The 22,559-nt window shown below is 40.6% G+C and overlaps 1 protein-coding gene across 2 annotated transcripts in view; it reads left to right on the forward strand.

The window, feature by feature from the left end:
* ARFGEF3 (ARFGEF family member 3) overlaps positions 1–22,559 on the forward strand; it is a 95,286-nt gene that overhangs the window by 40,958 nt on the left and 31,769 nt on the right. Inside the window, exons 10-25 of one of the 2 annotated variants that reach the window (XM_014268560.2) lie at positions 1,120–1,444; positions 2,783–2,895; positions 3,637–4,547; positions 7,827–7,910; positions 9,057–9,223; positions 11,200–11,365; positions 12,756–12,863; positions 13,107–13,322; positions 13,575–13,685; positions 15,036–15,186; positions 15,676–15,990; positions 17,583–17,716; positions 19,076–19,221; positions 19,939–20,118; positions 20,506–20,650; positions 21,778–21,900. In XM_014268560.2, the coding sequence (XP_014124035.1) occupies positions 1,120–1,444; positions 2,783–2,895; positions 3,637–4,547; positions 7,827–7,910; positions 9,057–9,223; positions 11,200–11,365; positions 12,756–12,863; positions 13,107–13,322; positions 13,575–13,685; positions 15,036–15,186; positions 15,676–15,990; positions 17,583–17,716; positions 19,076–19,221; positions 19,939–20,118; positions 20,506–20,650; positions 21,778–21,900 (3,395 nt within the window). The remainder of the gene's footprint in view (positions 1–1,119; positions 1,445–2,782; positions 2,896–3,636; positions 4,548–7,826; positions 7,911–9,056; positions 9,224–11,199; positions 11,366–12,755; positions 12,864–13,106; positions 13,323–13,574; positions 13,686–15,035; positions 15,187–15,675; positions 15,991–17,582; positions 17,717–19,075; positions 19,222–19,938; positions 20,119–20,505; positions 20,651–21,777; positions 21,901–22,559) is intronic. The other variant, XM_005489233.3, reaches the window with a different exon arrangement.

Raw genomic sequence — 22,559 nt, forward strand, 5'->3', positions numbered from 1 at the left:
ATATTGTTGTTGCAACCTGTGATTATGCCTGCTTTGAAACAGGCATATTTCTTAAGCAGTAAATTGTTATGTTTTGAAATGTACTTGATTGGAGAAATAAATGGAATAAGCCGATTCAAAGTAAATATCTGATTTCCTATTAAAAGCTGGTTTTCTTTCCATGACTTGGGAAGCTGAGCTGTTTCAGATGTCTTGTTAAGAGAAGCAATGAAAATTCTAGACTGCATAAAGCCTTGAGAAAATAAATTGTAGTTACCTATGAGGATGTGTTTTATGAATTGTTACTTGAAATTGGGTGCTTGCTCTAGGTACTTGCTTGAACCTCTGAGACGTGGGTGAAAACCAGATTTGGGACTCATTCTCATGCAGCACTTGACTTCTTAAATTAAGGTCTTGCAGACTGAAGTAAAATGTCAAGTGTGTGAGTGCAAAGCTGAAATGGCAGCTAATGGAGCAAAGTGCTGAGCTGGCTTTGGTTCCACAGAAGAGTGATCTGCTGGTATTGAATCACTTAACATGAGGATTAGACATTTGAGGGAAGGATGGGTATTTACTGTATAGTGTCATATATGTCGTACAGTGTACACTGTGAGTTATTGTACAGGCCTTTCATTGTGTTCTCAAAAGACAGCCAAACAGATGCTCACAACTAAGGGTGCTTACTAAAATAATGCATCTGCAGTTCAGCGATGGAACATTCATCCTTCTAGTTAACATAGATTAGTTCTTGTTTAGTCAGGTTTTTTTAAAGCTCCCAAGGTGAATTGAAAAAGAGACACTGAGCAGTGAAAGTCTAGAATTTCTACTTTGTGATGGGCTGCAGCTGGTGAAAGAGGCAGGCATGCTATCCTGCAAAGGGACAGCACTGTGCAGCAACATGAACTTGCAAAATCACTACTATGTTTCTACAGCACACAGAGATCTTTCCATATGGACTAGCATGCTGATGATTGAGAGATGAAAAAAGCCTGGCATAATTTGTTTTTCTATCTAACCACTGCTGTTTGACTGATCATTAAAACAAGAGTATGTATCTCATTTAACCATGGGCTATTTTCAATCTGTTCTTGTAAGAGTATTTTTTTTCCAGTTACCATCTGCTGCTTTTCTCTTTCTCAGGAAGCAACTGTGTCCAGCCCTAATAGTAATCCTGGGAAATCCAATCCATGATAAAACTATCACCTCTGCCCACAGCAGCATCTGCCTTGAGGCTGATTCCCCTTCCTCAGGGATTTCTGATCATGGCCGGGGTTCAGGTTGTTCTTCCACGGCCCCTGCCCTGAGTGGGCCCGTTGCACGGACCATATATTATATTGCAGCAGAACTGGTTCGACTGGTGGGGTCAGTGGAATCCATGAAGCCTGTGCTACAGTCTCTGTATCACCGCATGTTGCTTTACCCACCACCTCAACATCGAGTAGAAGCCATCAAAATTATGAAAGAGGTAGGACAATCACAGGTGCAAATCCAGGCATGTAAAACAAAGTGTTTATTAAACAGCAGGTTTTGCTGATACGTGCACACCAATGCATTTCAAACCTTCCCGCCCAGGGATGTTGAACTTGTCCTTTCTGAGCACAGCTGGTACAGCAGTACCACTCTGACAGACAGTTTGATGCAGTTGTAATAGCTGTATGTCTCCATAGTACAAGCTAGTGTGGCACTCCATCAGTGCCCGTGCTGTGGTGCTGCATGGAGCAGATCCTATCACTGAGTCACAACTGCTCTTTTGGGTGAGATAGAGCATAACGATCTGGTTTGCAACTTCTTTGGCATCTTTCCCCAGACACATCCTCACAGTCTGGTTTCCAGGCAGGAAGGTGAATATATGCTTTGATTACATGCCCAGTTTTTGAAATCCAGTTTCTTGGAGCTTTTTAGAATAGATACAAGAAAGCTGCCAGTGGCTTAAGAAGCCATTTCAAGACCAGTCCATTCTGGCCTCTTGCCCAGTGTCTCTGAAAGCACTAGAAGTGGAACACTGGGAGACTTGTTTCAGCACTAGCTGAAATTATGGACTTTTCTATTCCACATGGTCACCTTTCTTCGTATGTTGTGGAAAACAAGGAAATTTATGTAATTTTTAGAAATAGTGCTATCTCTTCAAGAATTTTTCATCTAGTTTGTGCATACCTAGGCTGTTCTATTTCTAAGAATCTTAACACCACACAGCCACCCACTTGGTTCCTGTCTAAACTGGGAGTCATCCTGTCACTGTCTTTATCTAATTTTAAACAATAGCAAGATAATAACTGAAGTTTTAGGAAAAGCTAAGCCTAATGTTATTTTGTGCAGGGCATACCTGTTGCTTCTTTGGGCTTATTAATACATGCTTGCTTGTATTTCGTGGTGGGCATTAACAAGGTGCCACCTAGCAGGTTGAGTCTGAAGGAATCACTTTGCCTATCTTCGCGTGACTCCATAATTGTGTAACTTGGTGGCTGAGGAGAGAGGTCTCCTTTGATATAAACTATAATAAAAAATGCGTATGTAGGCATAAAAACTGTATTGTGTGCAGTATCAGGTGAAAAAATCAGCTAAAAATGTAAAGCACTGGAGAACATTCTAAATGTGATTCTTGGTGAATATTCTGCTTCGCTTGCTTTTCTGTGTCTAAAAAGAGGAAAGGTAGCTTTAATAAGTAGAGCATCACTGTCCATTTTCATTTGCTGTGAGAAATTACAGCAGTGCTACCTTAGACTTGATAGAATTATGACTTATTTATTGTATTTAAATAATGCTTAGATAATTTTCTACTTACTTCTCTTTCCTTTCCTTTCAGATACTTGGCAGTCCTCAGCAGCTTTGTGATTTGGCAGGGCCCTGCTCTTCTGAGTCAGAATCCAAGAAGAGGTCTATTTCTAAAAGAAAGTCCCATCTGGATCTTCTCAAGCTGTACGCTTTGTTTCCTCCTTTAGCCTCTTCTGTCTTAAACCCTTGCACACAGAGCACATAAGCAGTTCAGGAGCATACCCAGTATAAACCAGGGTATCTGCCTGGTTAAATAAGCTCTGAGAATGGAAAAGGTGTAAAAGCTCTTGCTTGGTTTGTCATCAGTCTGGGCCTGTTTTTAAAAACATAGATAACTACCTTGTTGAGTTTGCCAAAATTCCCAAATATGTTGGTTTACAGCTGAAAATTTTTGAGTATGTGCCCTTAAACTTGCAGTAAAAGAAATGTGTGGTTTTTTAGAGATATATTTTAAAGATGAAGTCAAAGGAGGTCATAGGAAATTTAAACATCGTCACATTGAGCAGGAAGGGTTCTCAGTTCTTATAAAGATCATATCTTATACATAAGATCATTTTCAGGATACAGATGGCCTTTAAATTTAGTTCAGCTGGGTGTTGAGATTTTTTTTAGTTAAGTGCTTGTCTGTAAAAGAGAACATGCTGTGTATGGTGGTATGAGTGCATGGTAACTTTACCTTGTTGGCACTCCCTTTACAGAATGACCATGTTTGCATGGGAGACTTAATAGTTTGTTCTTACACTAATTGTCTTTCTCAGGAATAACCTTAAAGGATAAATTCACTTCTTTTTTTTCCTGGTTATGGACAGATGGTGTTGAATGACAGTGACATGCTCACCCTGCATGTTGCATTCATCACATAAATAATCTCTGTGTTGATTGTAGTATCATGGATGGGATGACAGAAGCGTGCATCAAAGGCGGTATTGAAGCGTGCTATGCTTCAGTGTCCTGTGTCTTTGCCCTGCTTGGAGCATTAGATGAGCTGAGCCAAGGGAGGGGTCTTAGTGAAGAGCAGATCCAGCTGCTGCTCCTGCGCTTGGAAGAATTGAAGGATGGGACCGAGACAAGCAGGGACTCCATGGAGATCAATGATGCTGACTTCAGGTGGCAGAGACGCATCCTGTCCTCAGAAAACCCTGCCTGGGAATCAGGAAATGAGAAGAGTCCTGATATCAGCATTAGCGTTACCACAGACACTGGTCAGACTACTTTGGAAGGGGATATGGGACAAACAACTCCAGAGGATAATCCAGAAAATCCAAAAAACTCCCTGCCATCTCCAGCTGGACATGAAAGCAAAGAGATTCACTATAGAGAACCAGAGTCAGAAACCATTGACCAGCCAGATGTTGTTCAAAGAAGCCACACCATAGTCTATCCAGATATAACTAACTTTTTATCAGTTGATTGCAAGACCCGGTCCTATGGATCCAGATACAGTGAAAGTAACTTCAGTGTAGATGACCAGGACCTTTCTAGGACTGAGTTTGATTCATGTGACCAGTATTCCATGGCAGCAGAAAAGGATTCGGGCAGGTCTGATGTCTCAGACATAGGCTCTGACAATTGTTCCCTGGCTGATGAGGAGCAGACCCCGCGGGATTGCCCGGGTCACAGGTCCTTGCGCACTGCTGCTCTCTCTCTGAAGCTGCTGAAGAGCCAAGAAGCAGACCAGCACAGTGCACGGCTCTTCATCCAGTCACTTGAAGCACTTCTTCCTAGGCTTATAGCTCTGCCCAGCATAGAAGAAGTGGATGGAGCACTGCAGAGCTTCTCGTCAACATTCTGCTCAGGTTTGCAAGCAAATATTTACTGTCTAACTAGCATGCACACTCTGACTGCACTGTACACAGATACCCTTGTAGGATTTCATCTTCAGAGAACATACCCAGAATGAGGAGGTTTGGGCTTTACACCATATATTCCTCCACAGGAACATACTTCACTTAAGGCAAAGCAAATTGAGTATGCAGGCAGTGATCCAAAGGGAGGTAAATCCATTGACTCTTAACAGGCTCTGGATTATGTCCTGAATCAATAAAGAAATGGAGTTTGTTGTAGCAAGATACCTCTTTGAAGGTTTGTGAAGCTCTGTTGAGAAGCTTTGCACATGGTGTCACTAAAGAGAGGTCAGGGTTGCACCTTAGCATGAGAGGGGTGTGGGATGTCCCATCACCTGTTTGCAATGTATAAGTAGCTTAGTACATCACTGCACTGTTATTATTAGTAATGCCAGCCTCACAAAGAGGGTAGTAACAATTCTGCAGCAGTAAGCTCTAGGAAGGATAGAGAAAGAGGGGAGTTTGTCTCCACTCTTTTGTTTTTCATAATGCTGCTGTCTAATATGACAGGAAGTGCAAAGCTCAAAGCCCAGACCAAGACAAAAATTAAGATCTGCCTATCTTCTGTTCTTTAATGATTAGAACAGTTGGGATCTCAACCTGTCAAACAAACAAAAAAAGTCATGCAAAGTCTAGTTTGTCCTGTTGATAGCATATTTAAAATGTGTGTAAATATATATTTTTAGAAGGATTTTGCTTTTCTGACAGTGGCCAAAATGAAAATGTTTGCTAAAATATGTCTGTTTATTTAACTTATTTTACTGCATTTGCCTTTCCTATTGCTCGTCTCCTAATCATTGCTTCATTCATTTATGCTCTCACACACATTAAACTCATGTAGAGTCAGAAGGGAGGACTCTTCCCATCATCATACAGCATAATTTAGATATGAAGCTGGGTGAATAAGATGATATTCTTGATATTCTGTTTAAATGCTACCCAAGTAAACCTTAACTCAGGAAGATCATAAATGGTATTCTTAAGAAACATGGGCTATTTTATATCACAGAAAGGAAATACCTTAAAAGGGGCACTAATGTGCATTACTTTCCTAATTGAGGGGCTCAAGAGCACCCTTTCTGTCACAGGTATTTCTTCTTTCCTGGAAAATAGTAATCTTGAGGTTATGATGAAAGACCAGTGCTAGACCTCTAGTTCATACCTTTGTGCACCTGTTTCCTTGTGCATGAATGAGTATGCCACTTCTTTTCCCTTTTGTCTGTAAAGTCTTTATAGAGTGCTTTTAAAGCTTTAGAAGATGTGGACCTAGGAGAATTCTAGATTTTAAGGCTAAACACAGCTTTTCTTGGCATTCAGTACAAGTAATACAGTGACAAAAGTGGAAGAATATAACTCAATTTTTGCATTAAATCCATTGTTTGTGGTTTGTATATCTTAAAAAAGATACCTAGTCTTGGACTTAGATTATTGAGAGAGACCATTCACTTTTCTAAGAAAGCCACCGTGTGGCTAAATCTGTACTTTAAAAATGTACACCACGTTTCCAGATGGATTTTGTGAAGTACTTGTAAAAGACACCATTCAGTAAGGAATCGTGGAAGAATGGAGTTGCAAGTCGCTGTATTAAGACAGCCTGGAAGAGGTATCCTGGAGTTTTCATGAAGCTGTGGCTGTTGCAGGGTTGTACTTTTATGCTTTCGTAAGATCTGGGCAATTCCTGTTTCAGTTGGACACCTGGAATGAGACTCATTCCAGCTGAAACAGTCCCTTAACTTGGACCTCAGATCTTAAGCAAATGTCTATCAGTCCTCCCGAGGTGAGAACTTGTGCTCCTGTGTAGGTGAGAGAGCCATGAGTTTGAAAACCTCTAGAGAGAGAGACTTAGGAAATTTGAATCAAATGTCAGGGGGTGAGAAGTCCCCTGGAGAGCTTCTGAGACACCAGTTTGATCTGCCTATCTGAACAATGTGTAGGGCCTTACTTTAGGAGTCCTTGATTAGCACCAGCTGGTCAAGGCACTGATTAGATGATGAAGCTAGAGGGATTGATCCCATTCAAGATATACAACATTTATGCATGTATATACAACATTTATTCATGTATAATTCTTGAAAAATACATGGAGAAATTTGAGAGTTGGTTAAGATCTGAGTTGAGAAAAGACATAGATGCAATTCTGAGACCAGTCAGTACAGAAGCAGTATTTTTGTGTTTCTGGGAGACCTTATTTAACTGCTTTGTTTCATTTCTCAATTTTTCTTAAACTTTGGAAGAATAATACAATTCAGTATTTTTTCCTTCAAGCCAGGTCCTTATATAGATAGCATTTCAAAATTAGCATGTTTTCATAGGATTGAAAGGCAATGAATGGAGGTAAGAATTTAAGCACTGCTGAGATAAGCATGAAAAAGATGTAGTCAGCTAAACAGAGTTGTAGTGAAATTAAAATTTGCAATTAAGTTGATTAACTCTAAACTTAGGAGTAAGTTAGCCCATCTAGAGTTTTGATTCCATACTTTTTAGAGAGAAGGTTTTTATGCTGGTAGGTGTAATCTTATCTTCTGTTTCTGTGATCTCAGCATCTCACAAATGCAGTTGTTTGTTTTCCCATATTTTAGAGAAAGTTAAGGAACATATTTTTCCCCAACGCTTTTTAGTGCTCAAATACATGCCCTCAGCAGATTATCAGCTTTTCTGTGCACTTCTACACCTTCCTTTTTAATTGTAATCTTGTGTAGGAGGTTGCACATTTTTTTAAACATTTTGATGCAAAATAAAGTGGGCTTTTTTGTTTGGTTGGGATTTTTTGTTGTTGGGGTTTTTTGTTGTTTTGGTTTTTTTTTTTTTTTTTTTTTACTTTTACATACACCTCTGCCTTGAGGTTTTTATTACTCTAGCAGATTCTAGTCCCCTAGGTACATATTTAAGAGAGATAAGACAAAAAGCCAGTGTGAGATATCTACATCAATATCATGATCCTCCATCTGATAGAGTGTTAAGATGCATCTTTGTTTCCAGTGATGAAGAAATCACTAGAACTACTGGCAGGGTACTTTCAAGCACATGGTTGCAGTTTTGGTCTAGGTAAAGTTGACATTCTGTTGACATTCACCATGAGAAATCTACCTCAAGCAATGCCAGCCTGTGTGGGTGTGGTTTGTGGCCAGCCCTATCACCCTTCTTCCACAAAGGTTGCTCCCTTGAACAGATATTCATTTTTTAGACCCACCCTGGAACAGTTACTCTCTTTCTAAATCCACCCTCAAACAGTTACTCACCTTATCCACGCCCCCAAAGTGACGACAGTGGAAAGTCCGAGAAGGCAGCAGCACAGAGCTTTCAAACCCTCACGAGGCAAGAAAAACATTTGCTTCTTTTCTGTGTGTGGATTTTTTTTTTTTTTACTGTTAATGGTTTGTTGTATTTTGTCTAAGAAGAGGTATGAGCTTTATGGTGGGAGGAATATATTCACAGTAAACCACTGCAGCCGTTAACAAACGACACAGCTTTGCTTCATCATGTAACTAACCTTGGAAGCTGGTTTTTGTTCCATTTCAAACATTCCTTTAGGGTAAAGCTGACTTCTTAATCTTCCCTAATTGACATTATATGAATGGATTTCACAGTTGATGTGAAAACCATGAAATACTGTGAGTTATGTGGGTGGATCTGGTATTTCTGGTTTTTTCATGGTTCAGACTACAGATCATGGGGATTCAATTAGGTGTTGCTCATACTTGATTGTTATTTTTCTACCAGTAGGTCAGCGATTTGACATCCATGGGAAGAAGGGATTGTGCCATTGAGCATGGTTGTAGGCTTCATACAAATATTGTTTCAGGACTAGTGAGTCCTTTCTGGTGGTTTCTGGGTCTGACAGAAGTGCAAGTGCTCAGCCATTTAGAAAGTAGGCCTTGTATGAAATAAATAGGGCTTGGAGTTGTAACTAGTTCCAGCCAGCTTGGCCCCAGATATTTGTCCACATACCTCTAGGCCATGGAGAGAATGATGATTACGGACTGATCTTGTAAGGTGTGGAGCACTCCAGTCCCCATCCAGAAAATGACTTTACTAGAATGGGTTTACTGAGGGGCTAAAAGGGCTGTTAATCTCATTAGCACCATTTGGTGCAGTGTATTTTCATTTAAGTACACAGGCTTTGGGTCTGCTCCTTTCCACCTCACTTTTCCAGTTAGCATTACAATGTATCCTGCCCTTTGCTTTATACATGAGAGTCATCCCAGTAAATGCTGGTGCTCCTTGCTTATTTCAAATTTAGCACGTTTTTTTGCTGGACTGTGACTGGAGTGTTCAGTTTGTCTTGCATTCTAGATGAACTACTTATTTTTCTATTCCCTACTCTAGTATGTTTAGTAGAGCAATTTCTACTGATGATTCATTAACTATTCTAGCAATCTGTTGCTGCTAGGGATAGTTTCTGATTTTTTTTCCAGGAAAAATCTGGTTAAAATATGAGAGCTCACGTGGTGTTTTTGTTAGGTATGATGCACTCACCAGGATTTGAGGGAAACCTAAATTTCAACTTCCAGACTCTGATGAATGCAGACAGTCTCTACGTGGTATCACATTACACTTTGCTGCTCAACCTAAAATTGGCAAACTCAGATTACTACAGGAAGAAGCCTGCCCAAGCCCCCGTGTTGCTGGTGAGTTGGAGAATATGGCATCATTGTTTTTAAAAAATGAAAATTTATTTTGCTTCCTTTCACATAAACCAGCCCACACATAAAACCTTCAGGCTGCTTGCTAAGTGGAGAAATAGTAATTGCAAATGAAGCGTTCTCCAAGCTGCTTATGAATCTTGCATGATAAGTGTCGTGCATCTGAATTACTCTGTGATTTGGTGGGAAGGAATGCTGCTTACTGATTGTCATTAAGGTCGCTGTCATTTTGATGGTTAAGCTATTTTCAGAATAGATTAGCATCATGTGATATGGCAAGTATTGTCTCTTGACAATGTGCATGAACATATGTTTATCTTGCAACTGGTTTTTTTTTTGCCGAATACTTAATTTGAATTTCTGTAGATGAAGACATGAGAAGTTAAAGTAAAAAATAAGTAGGTCTTAGTAATGTGAAATTATAATTTTTGTTACACCTGGAATTCCTCCACTTCTTGCTTCCTTCTAACTTTGAAAAAATGGATCCATGTTTTTCAACATAGTTGCCCAAGAGACATTTTTTCAGTTTTCTGAAAAACCAAAAAAAATTAGTTTATATATGAAATATATGTAAAAAATAAAAAAGGTGTCAAAATGTATAATTATTGCTGAACTTCCAGTGTATGGAAATTTATAATCTATATAAATCTCTAAACCAAATGGAGTTTAACATCATCCTTAGTTCTGGTGTGTTCTGCAGCAGATCAGGTGCAGATCTGTGATTCATGACATTCTCTAGAGGATTCAGTGTGCACAACAGGCCTGAGCATGACCAAAGTATTCTTAGAGATCATTCTGACAAGTAATTGGAGACCAGTTAATCTGTGATGACTGTTCAATGCAGAAAGGCCCAGTTGTTGGCCAGGCCTCGTTAGGTGCTACAACTTCTTTTAATTGGACTTGAGATCCTACTCCCATCTCGTGGAAATAGTGATAGATCAGCATGTCCCATTGTCACTGTGCAAAAACTGTCATTCTGATTTGCATCTTACATTAAGAAGGGAGAGCTGCTCATGTTCATGTCATTCTCCACTGCAGAGACAGACACAGAAGGATCTGGACAGGCTGGGCTGATGGGGTCTGGCGACTTGTATGAGGGTCAAAGTGTCAGATCCTGCCCGTCGGTCACAAGAACCCAGTGTGGCACTACAGGCTGGGGCAGAGTGGCTGGGAAGCTGCCTGGGGGAAAAAGACCTGGGAGTGTTTATGAGCCTACTGAACATGAGCCAGTGTGGGCTCAGGTGGCCAAGGAGGCCAGTGGCATCCTGGGCCTGTATCAGGAATAGTGTGGCCAGCAGGACCAGGACAGGGATTGTCCTTCTACTGGTGAGGCTGCACCTCAATTCCTATGTTCAGTCTTGGACTCCCAGTACTAGAAGGACGTTGAGGTCCTGGAGAGAGTCCAGAGAAGGGCAACAAAGCTCGTCAAGGGTCTAGAGACCACATCCTATGAGGAGTGGCTGAGGAAGCTGCCACTTTGTTTAGCCTGGAGGAAAGGAGGTTCAGAGGAGAGCTTCTCATTGTCTACAACTCCCTGAAGGAGGGTGTAGTGAGGTGAGGGTAGAACTCTTCTCCCAGGTAACAAGCGACAGGACTAGAGGAAATGATCCCAAGTTGTGCCAGGGAAGGTTTAGATTAGATACCAGGAAATTTCTTTTCATGGACGGGTGTGTAAGGAAGAAGAACAGACTGCCCCTGGAAGCATTCAAAAACGTGTGGGTATGGCACTTCAGGGCATGGTTTAAAATGGTGAATGTGGTGGTGGTGCTGTGCTGACAGTTGGACTTGATGATCTTAAAGATATTTTCCAATTTTAACAATTCTAAGATTGCACTCCTCAGTTAATTATTTTCATAACTTAATTTCTACTTCTGCAATCCCTTACTCAGAAGTAGATCTGGGGGCTGATGCTGTAGGGCTTACACTGATGTCTTACATTGGGCTTTTATGGTTCTCTGCAGAAGGAGTTCATGAAGCAGGTCCAGTCCAGTGGAGTGTTGATGGTATTTTCCCAGGCGTGGGTTGAAGAGCTGTACCACCAGGTACTAGAAAGGAACATGCTAGGGGAAGCTGGATACTGGGGAAGCCCTGAGGAGCACAGCCTTCCACTTATCAGCATGCTGACAGGTCAGTACAACATTATGGTGGCAAGACTAACTTCCAAATGTGTCTAAAACAAGCTACAATGACAAGCTACAGCACTGCTTTACTGCATTATATACAGAACAGCATGTCATCATGCAATATGTGGTGTCTCGTGGATTTATCAGTTGAGAAGGAGCCAGACCTAGCTGTGGCAGGTATTTAAGTGTTTGGTTTGGCTCATCAGAGTGGTTCTGAAGCATAGGTTTAAAAAAAAAAATCAAAACTGTCCCTGGGAGACAGGGAGAGTAGTTTTTTTCACTGAACCAAAACATCTCTTATTTCTGTTACTTTAAATTCTGGTAGAGTTGATACTTGTTAAACTGTTTTTTGATGTCAGAGCAAAGCCATTTGAGTATGCCTGCGGTGCAGTACAAATATAAATAGTGGCATCTGATCCTGGAAGCCTTCCACAGATTAGACTCCCCTTGGTTCAGGCTTGAGCTATGCCAGGGATATGCCAAATGGCACTAGAGAGAAGCTGAAAACCTGGAGCACAAGTGCTTAGAAACAATCTTTAGCTTCATTTGAGGGGAAAAAAATCAAATTGTATCAGTTGAAAGACAGCGGGATGGGTATGATACTGTACTGATAAAAAATGCACGGTCTGCTTTAATGTGTCTGTAATTAAAATAGTGTATGCAGGGAAAACAATGGCTTCAGTTGAGCCAGTAAGTGGTGATCAAAGGCCACTGCTCTGAAAGTTTTTTGCTTGTTGTATTGAGCTTAGTGTTGCTTTTAACTACTGAGCTGGTAAGAGGGAAGAAACATGTGGAAAAAATGCTACGCAGATGTGGAGATGGGGCTTGTTAGAAAGGAAATCAACCTGGTGTCCCTAACATTAAATTCTCTGTGAGAAATGGCTCTTTAGTTGTGTTGGAGAAAGGGTTGTATTTCTTTTGTTGAGATTGAGCATACACAGATCTACTAAAAATCACATTTAGGAAATAGGATCCCAGTGCATCTTGAGAACTCAGACTGAGGTCTGAAAACATCTAAATACAGGACTTAGCAAGATTTGAAATATTATACCAAGAAATGCAGAGATTTAAGTGTGTGGTAAGTTCTGAACTGTAATACCTTGAAATCTCTGCTGGAAGTTCTGTTCATTGTGTACTTGGAAGAGGGAGGAGAGCAGCTTGTGAGAGTGGGATGTCTCCCCTGTTCAACAAAACATTGGTTATACTTGGCAAAGCCTAAGGTTGCACAGCTCATGTTTATACCAAGGCTTTAGAAGGCTGCCAAAAAGAGTAACAAAAAAATCACACCTGAGAAGTCAGCTAGTACTTAGTTGAACACAGAGCCAGTAAGACATGCTTTCCTCATGTCATCTGTGTGGCAAACAGTAATCTGATGTTTTTTAATATTCTGGCAGACATCGATGGCTTGGGCAGCAGTGCAATCGGTGGCCAGTTGATGGCATCTGCTTCAGCTCAATCTCCTCTTTCCCAGAACCGGAAGACAGATGATTCTGTTGTTGCAGGTACTAAGACTGTAATAAAAGTACAAGTGTTTATCCAGCAGTGGGTTGTTATGTACCAAAAGCATATGCAGATAAATAGTGTAGAAGAACAGTTTAAAAAGAAAGTGTATCAATACATGGTACATGTGAATTGGCAGTTCAGCCTGTAGGGGACAAATGTGACTTGGCTTTTTACCACTAATGATAAAGCTTCTGTTGTGCCATTTTCTTGTAGTGATAGTATTCATGTTTTTTCTACTTTAGGAATTGCTTTTGCCCGATACATTTTAATTGGCTGTTGGAAGAACCTGATTGACACTTTGTCCACCCCGCTGACTGGCCGCATGGCAGGCAGCTCCAAGGGGCTGGCCTTCATCTTGGGAGCAGAAGGAGCCAAAGAGCAGAACCAGAAGGAGAAGGACTCCATCTGCGTGAGCCTGGATGGACTAAGGAGGGCAGCCCGGCTGAGCTGTGCTCTAGGTAATGCTGCATGGGGGATGTCTTGGCAGATTCATAGAATGGGATGGTAACTTTCCTTGAAGGAATGTGGGAGAAGGAAATGCAGCATCCTGCTCCACTTTTGAATAGGAACATGGATGGCTGCAATACGCATCAAGTGCCCTACAGTATAAGCATATCTAGCCAACTTTTCTTGACCCTACTTGTTGTTGAGGTTGTATGGGACTGGGGAGGAAATGTTGGCCATAGAGTAATTGTGTTATTGCTTTACAGGAGTTGCTGCCAACTGTGCATCTGCTCTTGCCCAAATGTCTGCGGCCTCCTGTGTCCAGGAAGAGAAAGAAGAAAAAGAAATCCAAGAACCCAGTGATGCTATAGCTCAAGGTAACTACATGATTGAATTACCTACCTCATCTTACATTGCCTGTGAAGCTGCAAGTGGAAAGCACTTTGCCACACATAAGTGGCATTTCCCTCTGTTGTTCTTCTGTACACCACTTGCTTGCAGGCACATAGGATGTGTGTCTTCAGTATATGCATGCTGTCCTAAGTTCTTAACATTATGTCTCACTAATTATGTTCTATATGGAACTTATATCAGTGGAACAATGCATAAGCCAGCAGCATTTTTCAATGTGCTTTTTAAACCTTGTGATGCTAGTGCAACCAGAGAGCATCAGAGAAACAGTTATTTGGGGATTTTTGTGTGTTGGGTGGTAATATAAACTGAGTTTGCATCGCTCTCCCTCTGTGGTTTATGTATCCTTGATTATCTTTGTTGTCATCTTCAGATATTTAAAACTGTTTCTGAATCATGTTAGATTAAAATGGAAAAAAAAACGGTGCCTTTTTAGCATATAAAAAGTTCTGCATCTCTGTACCACCATTTCAAACCCAGTGGTTGTCTCCAGTGACTATTTGAAGAAGTACACAAAACTTCTCTGTTTATGTCTAATTTCTAATGGCAAGAAGCCCATAACAAATGACAGTGTTGCACAAAAGACTTTGCTTGGTACTTAAATTTGGTGTTTTGGTAGAGAAAACAAAACTGAAAAGGCCTGAGCTTAAACAAGCTTTTGACTGCTCTGCTGGACGTGGCTGAAGTGAGTTGGCCAGACTATGCTGAATCAAAGAGGAAGCAGCAGCAGTGGCCAGGGGCAAACACATCTGTTCTGTGAAAGCCTGCAAAGCTTCAAAACTTGTTTCCATTCCAATGCAGCATGAAAACGAAGCTTTTCAGGGGTTCTCAGAAAATATAAATAGAACCAAATGGTTGTAGTTCAGATAAAGATTAGTTTTACTTTGGCAAGAGCTTTTTGGTGAATTTTTTTTTGTATGGAAATACATAGAAATCCACAAATGCTATTTTTTTTTCCATATCAAAGGAGATTTTGGTAAAAATAAATACCCAGTCAGCCATCTCTGAAGAGAAATATCACTGGCAATCTGCAACTGTTCTGTGGGCAACAGGATGTGAATTTGGGGGTGGAGGGTGTCAATCTAGCATTGATTTTCACTTTTTCATACTTTTCTTCATGAATATAGGCTCAGTCAAAAAGGATTTTAGTTTTAAAGCTACCTTAGGTTTATTAGGAAGAAATGGATTTCTCTGATTTGGTTGGGGTTTTTTTGCCTAAAATTCATGTTCTTTTATAGATATCATCACCCTGTATACAAACCAGTGTTTGTTTAAAAGCTGAATAAGCTAATTTTATTTATTTTTTTATGCTACAGTGAAACAGAAAGTGGAGCAGAAACTGGAGCAGATGGGGAAAGTGCAGGGAGTCTGCCTGCACACTGCTCATCTTTTGTGTATGGATGCAGTCCTTAATGTGGGTCTGGAGATGGGAAGCCATAATCAGGACTGTTGGCCTCATGTATTCAGGTACTCACCAGCTTTCCCAAAATAGCCAGAATTCAGGCCATGTTGCCTGAAAGTAAGGGACTGAGAAAAAGGGCTTTGCAGTCTCTGGGTGTTCTGTATAAACAGTGTCAAAGTGAATTAACTGTCAATATCTCTAAAAGAAAAGATGGTGCTGTTTTCCACCACTACACAGGGACAAAATGCTTAGAAGCTTCAAAGTTACCAGAAGACTGCGGCAGACCCTGGAACCTAATGGACTTTTTAGGCACTTCCACCAAACTATTTGCTATCTAGGCATATGGGAGGCCAAAGAAGAAAGGTTATCTATGTGTAAGAAGAAAGGTTATCTCTGTGTTGTTTGAGAGTTAGAAAGCATCTGTTTATGGTTTGAGGGAAATGTCCTGTGATTAGTGCAGGGAGGAGTTGTTTTGGGGTGTTATATTTGGAGTTTTAGTGCAGGAGTTGTTTTGGGGTGTTTATTAATTTTTTGCTTCTCTTGTGTGTTCCCAGGGTGTGTGAGTACATCAGCACGCTGGAGCACACCCACTTCAGTGATGGTGCTGCCCAGCCCTCCCTTACCATCACCCAGTCCCAGCAAGCGCCCGGAGGGCAGCACCCGGACTCTGAGCCTGGGGAGGCTCCTCAGGCACTGACCCCCGAGCAAGAGACCACCCTGAGCAGCCACCCTGTCATTCAGCCAGTTTCCATCCAGGATCTCATCAAGGACAGCAGTAAGGGCAGAGCTTTTGACTTCCGTGGAGGCAGTCTGCTGTGTGGTACCAGTGCTGCCAAGGCTGTTCTCACGCTCTCCACTCAGGCTGACAGGTAAAAGCACTGCTGTCAGCAGCCAGAATCCTTGTTCCCAAAGCAGTACCAAAATGGCCCTTTCTGTGCTGCAGTGGGCCTGATCTTTGTTCATTTCAGCCACTTGCTTCAGTTGAATTTCACAAAAAAGCTGAGTGTTTGTCACAACCAGCAGTTTCTAACAGACCTGGGGTTTTTTCATCTCTGCACTGCCTGCAAGTACTGAGCTGAGTGTGTCTGTGCACAGCAGTGAATATGCCAGTCAAATCAAATGCATCCAAGAGTGGTGGATTTCTTTCTTGCATGTAAATTGATATGTTGTATTCAGTTAAGCAGAGTAAAGGGGTGTCTTGTCCTGACAGCAAGGGACTGATTGACAAGACCAGTGTTAGTCAGAAAGCAGCTGCTTCTGCCTGGGCTGCATGGACGCTTTGTCAGGCTTCCCCAGTGTGTCCAGAGAAGCAAGGGAGCCAAGTATGGTCACAGAATGGCTGTCTGAAATGTCCTTTCATCATGGCCTGCCAACTGATATTATTTCTGCTATATTTTAAGCAGCCCAGGTTACAGTTGAAAAATTCCTGGTTTGCTTCCTTGCAATTACCTTTTTGATCCAACTGATATTTTTCATCTTGATCTCTGCCCATAGGAAGATGTTATGTGTAAATTCAGAGCCAAAAGTACTGCATAAACTGCTTGTAGAAATTTGACTCTGGGCAAAAAAAAAATCTTTTATTTAGGAAGCTTACAGTACAACTTGGGTCTGAGGATTAGAGAATAGCAATACTGTCTCATTTTAATGATGCTGGTTTCATTTTACCCTTTTACTTAAATGCAAATGTTTGTTAGGATTTAATCCCTTGTTTCTTAGGACTGCAGAAAAGTTTTTCATGAAAAGCAATAACAGAGAATCATATTTTTGTCAATTTCTGGATGCACCATATGAAATTTCACTGTAATCTCTGTGGATCTTCCCTCCAGTGTAACCACACTTATTGTTGTATGTGTACAGATTTTAACTGTTAAATCCTAGGAGCCCATTGCAGCTGAAAATAACAACTCTTGCTTGTATTTGTCAATGTTAGTCAAAACATAGCCGCATACTTGCCTCTGTTAAAGAAATTAACTCTACCCCAGCCAAATTCAGCAAAATATTCCAAACTAGCAATTCAGGTACGGTAATCTTAGGTTTAAGGCTTGAATTAATTTATTTTTCAGGTTGGGGTTAGTAACTTCAGATGGAGCACACTGGTGTAACTCTAAAGTTAGTGAAGCTATGATGATATGTGTTGTGAGGACTGGGCATGTTTCAACTGGTATTTTAAATACTGGTTCATACGGTAACTGGAAAAAGTGACTTTCTGTTTTAGCACTGTAGTGAATCTTTAAAGGGTTCTGGTTGATTCCACAGCAACCTCCTTTCCACTCTTCAATTAATAAAGCTTCTAGATCAAAGTCTTGCTGCAGCATTGTATAAATTAAAAAGCCCCCAATAACCAATGTGTCACGAAAGCCAACATATAGAAGCCACAAACAGACAGGAGTTTTCCTCTTACATGCACATTTAAGTCTGCATCTAATGAATTTTTCAGTTAGATTCTGTTCTTTACCTATAGGCTTTTTGAAGATGCTGCTGACAAGTTAAACTTGACGGCATTGGCAGGCTTCCTTTACCAGCTCAAGAAGGCTTCTCAGGCCCAGCTTTTCCATTCAGTCACAGATACAGTTGATTACTCGCTAGCAATGCCAGGTAAATAACCTGAATATCCTGTACAGAGTGTTTTATATATAATTGTACTGCTTACTGGACTAATCTTTCTTATTACAATTGTGGGAGCAATTTTTTGTCTTCAGAAAAGGTTGAGCGCTTTATTTGGACGGAGACCACATCCACACCTGCTTTGAAACACATTACAGGAAATTCATTTGAGTCTTGGACTTTGGGGGGTGTTAATTGTGTGCCAATATATAATCACAGCTCTATTTTTGAACCCAGACCAGTATGGAAACTTGGGTCAGTCTAGACTTAAGACAGTGGATTTAGGTTTGATATTTGACAGTAGGATAACCTCAGATGTGTTCAGGAAATGGGCGATAGAGAACAGAGCACACAAATGAAGAATGTTAAAGCAGTGGGGTTTGCCTTGCTTGATTTTCCCCAACAGAATAGAGCATGTACCTCACATCAGTCAGAAGTTACATATATCATACAGGGTGTGTTTTGTCCTATGTCAGACACTGTTTTTTTCTGAGTCTCCAATTTAATTGGTTTCCTCTCTCTCTGAAGTGCTGCTTGTTGTTTTCTAGGTATGACACTTCAGGATTTTGAGGTTTTTGGTCTTGCTTGTCTCCAGACCTCAACATTCATTACTCTAGTTTTAATAAATAGATTTCATCTTTTCATGTTATGTAGTGGCCAATCAATTGTCGTTTTAATACTGAAATTAAAATTAAGATAGAGGAATTAAATGCTATTTTTTATTTTAAAAGTGATATGTCCCCTGACTACATCTTTTGTTAGAGATAAAAGCAGTGTAAAGTGTATTTGAAATGAGAGGATGAAGTGTCTTTCCAAATGTTGTAAGAGCAATGGAAGAGGAATCCCTTTCAACAAGAAATAACAAGCCTTAGTGACTGGGGAACAGAAAAGCATTTTCTTACATTCTGTTCTTTGTATCCTTTGCTTAATAAGAAATACAAAATTAAATACCCAAGCCAAATAATTTGCAGTTTATAATCTTTCCTGTAGATGTCACCAAAACCTTTCACAACTACGACTTTGGGTCTTAATATCAGTTTATTTAACTCCTTGCTTAACTTTTCTGCAAGACTTTTCCAAGCCTTTGTCTTTCGTATGTTTGCAATAAAAGTGATCATCTAAAGTATGTTTAGTAACCTTTAAGCTTGGGTCCATCTCCTGTTCTTTTATCTACACAGGCATAGGCTGTGTTTTATATTGGTTTTGGGGTTTTTTTTCCTTTTTCTCGCTCCCACTAAAGCTTATTAATTATCAACCACTTAATCAGTAATTTCTAATTCTTCTTCAGACATTTAGGAGTGGAGGAGCAGCTGATGCTTAGCTTCCATTTATTCTCATACTTTCTTGTAGGTGAAGTAAAATCTACCCAGGACAGGAGAAGTGCTCTTCACTTATTCCGGCTTGGCGATGCCATGCTCAGAATTGTGAGGAGTAAATCCCGCCCGCTGCTCCACCTCATGCGCTGCTGGAGCCTGGTGGCTCCTCATCTGGTAGAGGTAGGAATGGGGGACAAAAATGGGAATGTGTACACAAAACCACAAAGCTGAGAAAGATGAGGAAGGCTTGATAGCTCTTAAAATGTATAGCAACCTTCAACATTGTCAAATCTGCTTTGTGTTGGATACACTGTGTCATATATTGCAATACTGCCACCAAAGAGTGTGCTTGTAAGTGACCGAAATGGACAGGGGCAGGGTGTTGGACTTCTGCAATATGATGCAAATTGTGCCTGGAGAAAAAACTGAAACCACCCCAAGGGACTTTAAGTGACTGCTCCATCTGCTTATATTCCAGTTAAGGTCTGCACCCTTGGAATTTTTCCTATAAAAGGTTGAAGGTTTTCTTTTCCCATATAAAGCCAGCTCAGCTGCTACCTTTGGAAGGGAAAAAGGGTGACACAGGCCAAACAAAAGACAACATTTCACACAAGTTCTGTGGGTTTTAGTATTTAATTTATTTATATTTAGCTCTATGTGTTTTTAATCGTCAGCCAACTTTAATACATCTGTGGAGCTCTAGGCAGCTCAGAGTCTCAGTCATCTGTTTCCAGGGCAGTAGTCTTCTGTTTTCATTACAGTGGGGTCCCTGGTCACATCAGTGATGAAGCTGTTTTGAAGGTTCAGTAACCTGTAGTGCTTACCTCCCTTGAAAGTGTCTGAGTGAAAGCAAATTTTTTGCTTGGACACAGTCTAATCCTTCTCCTTTCCCTGCAGGCTGCCTGTCACAAGGAGAGACACGTGTCTCAGAAGGCTGTCTCCTTCATCCATGACATCCTCACAGAAGTGCTGATGGACTGGAACGAGCCTTCTCACTTTCACTTCAACGAGGCACTTTTCCGCCCCTTTGAGCGCATCATGCAGCTGGAGCTGTGTGATGAGGATGTCCAAGACCAGGCAAGTTAGCTCTGATCAATGGGTCTGTATCTGGTCTCCATGCCCATAAGAATGGTTTCCAGAGTGCACTTGGTCCACCTGAGACTGTTTCCCAGATTCCCTTCAAATGCTGCCCTTTAATCATCTTCAAGGAATTAGGAATTTAGGAATTAGGAGTGCTCTGCCTACCTAATTGAGCATTGTGGCAGAGCACAGAGACAGTAGACCTGGCTTAAAGCAATTAAATAAAGATTTTCTACTATCTAAAAAAATTTAAAGAGTAAACTAATCTAGATTGTCATAATGAGGTCTAGGAATGTGTTTAAAGACATTCCTTCTGAAGATCCATCTGTATATCTGTTCTGGTTTTTGATTCTTTTATTTTAACCCCTCCTACACTGGCTGCAGGTGATCACGTCTATAGGAGAGTTGGTGGAAATGTGTTCTACCCAGATCCAGTCGGGATGGAGACCCCTGTTCAGTGCCCTGGAAACAGTGCACAGCAGCAGCAAGTCAGAGGTCAAGGAGTACCTCGTAGGAGAATACTCTATGGGTAAGGACTTCCTGCACTGTTTCAAATATGCTTTTGATTCCCTGGGGGACACAGTAACTAACTCAATATATTTAAATGCCTAAACTCAAAGTGGCACTACAATACTCCAGAACTGTACCAAAGCATCTGACTTAATTGTTGGGGTAGGAAGGAAAGCAGATATATTGTTCTGACCTTTTGTCCTCTACATGCTAACAAATTATTTGAATGAGAAAGAATGAGAAAATTATTTGAATGAGAAAAAACCTACTTGAACAAGTCTGAGCAAGACAGTAGTGCAAGGGTACTGAGCTTGGCTGAGCATTTGTCACTGTCTTACTGGAAAAAGGACTGTATCCAAGCAGCATGTCTCTTGTGAACTGTCTTCCCTATTGTATGAAACCTATTGCTCTTGTACCTCAGGGTAACTTAATATGATAATCTGGGCAAGTGCTTGTCCAGGCATTTGATCACAAAGCTTACAGATTCCTAGTGCTATTACAGACCACATTTCTGTAAGAGTGTGCATCCTTTCTGGAAATGTTTGCTGTATGGAAATGTGTTAATATAGTAAAATCCATTTTTTTCTGTTCTTTAGCCCCATTAGAAGGCATGTTTAAATGTGACAAGTCACATGTAAGGGATATGGTTTTCCTTCTAAACCTAGTCATTTAGATCTGTTATGGTTGATGCTGAATGCTGGTGTACACAGCTTTTGAAGACAATAATCTGCTTTGGAAAATCAAGGCTATTTTGTTACTCTATAGTCTGAATGATTGATGTAATCTTGGACGTTATCAAAAACTAAACCAGAAACTAAACAGAAATCTCCACCAAAGAAGTGTGTATATATATAAAATACCTCAGAAGTATTAGCTCCTGAGTTCAAGAGCTCAAACCTGCTCCTACCATTTGAGCAGGCATAAACTGGTATTTCTCATAGACTGGACAAAGGGGGAGTCTGTCACTTCCTATGAAAGGCTACACAAGTTGCCCCAGGAGCAAGAGAAGGTTTTACTTTAAAGATTATTTCTGTCTCTGCCCAGAATAGAAAAGATTCTGCAGATTCAGTTAAATTGTTGAAAAATGGTTGGAAAATTATTTTTAAGGAGGTGTGAGGAAGAGTTCTCATCTTGTTATCTCCGCAGGGAAACGCCAGGCTCCAGTGTTTGATGTCTTTGAAGCATTTCTAAACACAGACAACATCCAGGTCTTTGCCAACGCTGCCACCAGTTATATTATGTGCCTTATGAAGTTTGTCAAAGGACTGGGTAAATATTTTCCTATTAAGTCATGATATCCCACAGAAGAGAATAATTCAATTATGTAATATGTAGCATGGCAGGAAAGAGAGGGGCACTGAAGATGTTGAGTCCAGAATGCTTTAAAAAAATAAAATAAATCAAGACCAAGGGATTATTTCTGTAACATTTTTAATACTATCGTTCTTCGAGTTTTTATAGCAGCAAAGATGCATCTCACTATTAAGTGTCTGCTTCTTAATTTGATCTTAGTTTACACCAGGATTTTTTTATATTCATGTAAATAATAAAACAAAAAAGTATCCAAACCTAGAATATTGCAGAAATGGCCTGGCATTGTGCAGAGACAACATGGATTGTTTGCAACAGCAGGGCATGTTTTACACTGTGAGCAGCAGAGACCAGGCACAGCGTGTCAGGGTGACCCTGCAGAGTAATTGCCATGCTTCACCAGCCTTCAGAACAAAGGCAAATGGTGCTGGGTCGTTCTGCACCCATGCTGGTGATCCGTGGCTTGCCTTGATCGTTAGAGTTTGACACTTTTCACTGAACTGTGACAATGTTGGGGTTTTTTTGTGGATGTAAATTATAGAACTTCTAAGCAGTGATAAAATTGAGCTTTTGGTTTCTATATGAATGCTAATTCACAGAGATGAGAATGTGAAAAT

The sequence above is a fragment of the Zonotrichia albicollis genome, chromosome 3 (genome assembly GCF_047830755.1).
Source record: "Zonotrichia albicollis isolate bZonAlb1 chromosome 3, bZonAlb1.hap1, whole genome shotgun sequence".
In the NCBI taxonomy this organism is placed as follows: Eukaryota; Metazoa; Chordata; class Aves; order Passeriformes; family Passerellidae; genus Zonotrichia; species Zonotrichia albicollis.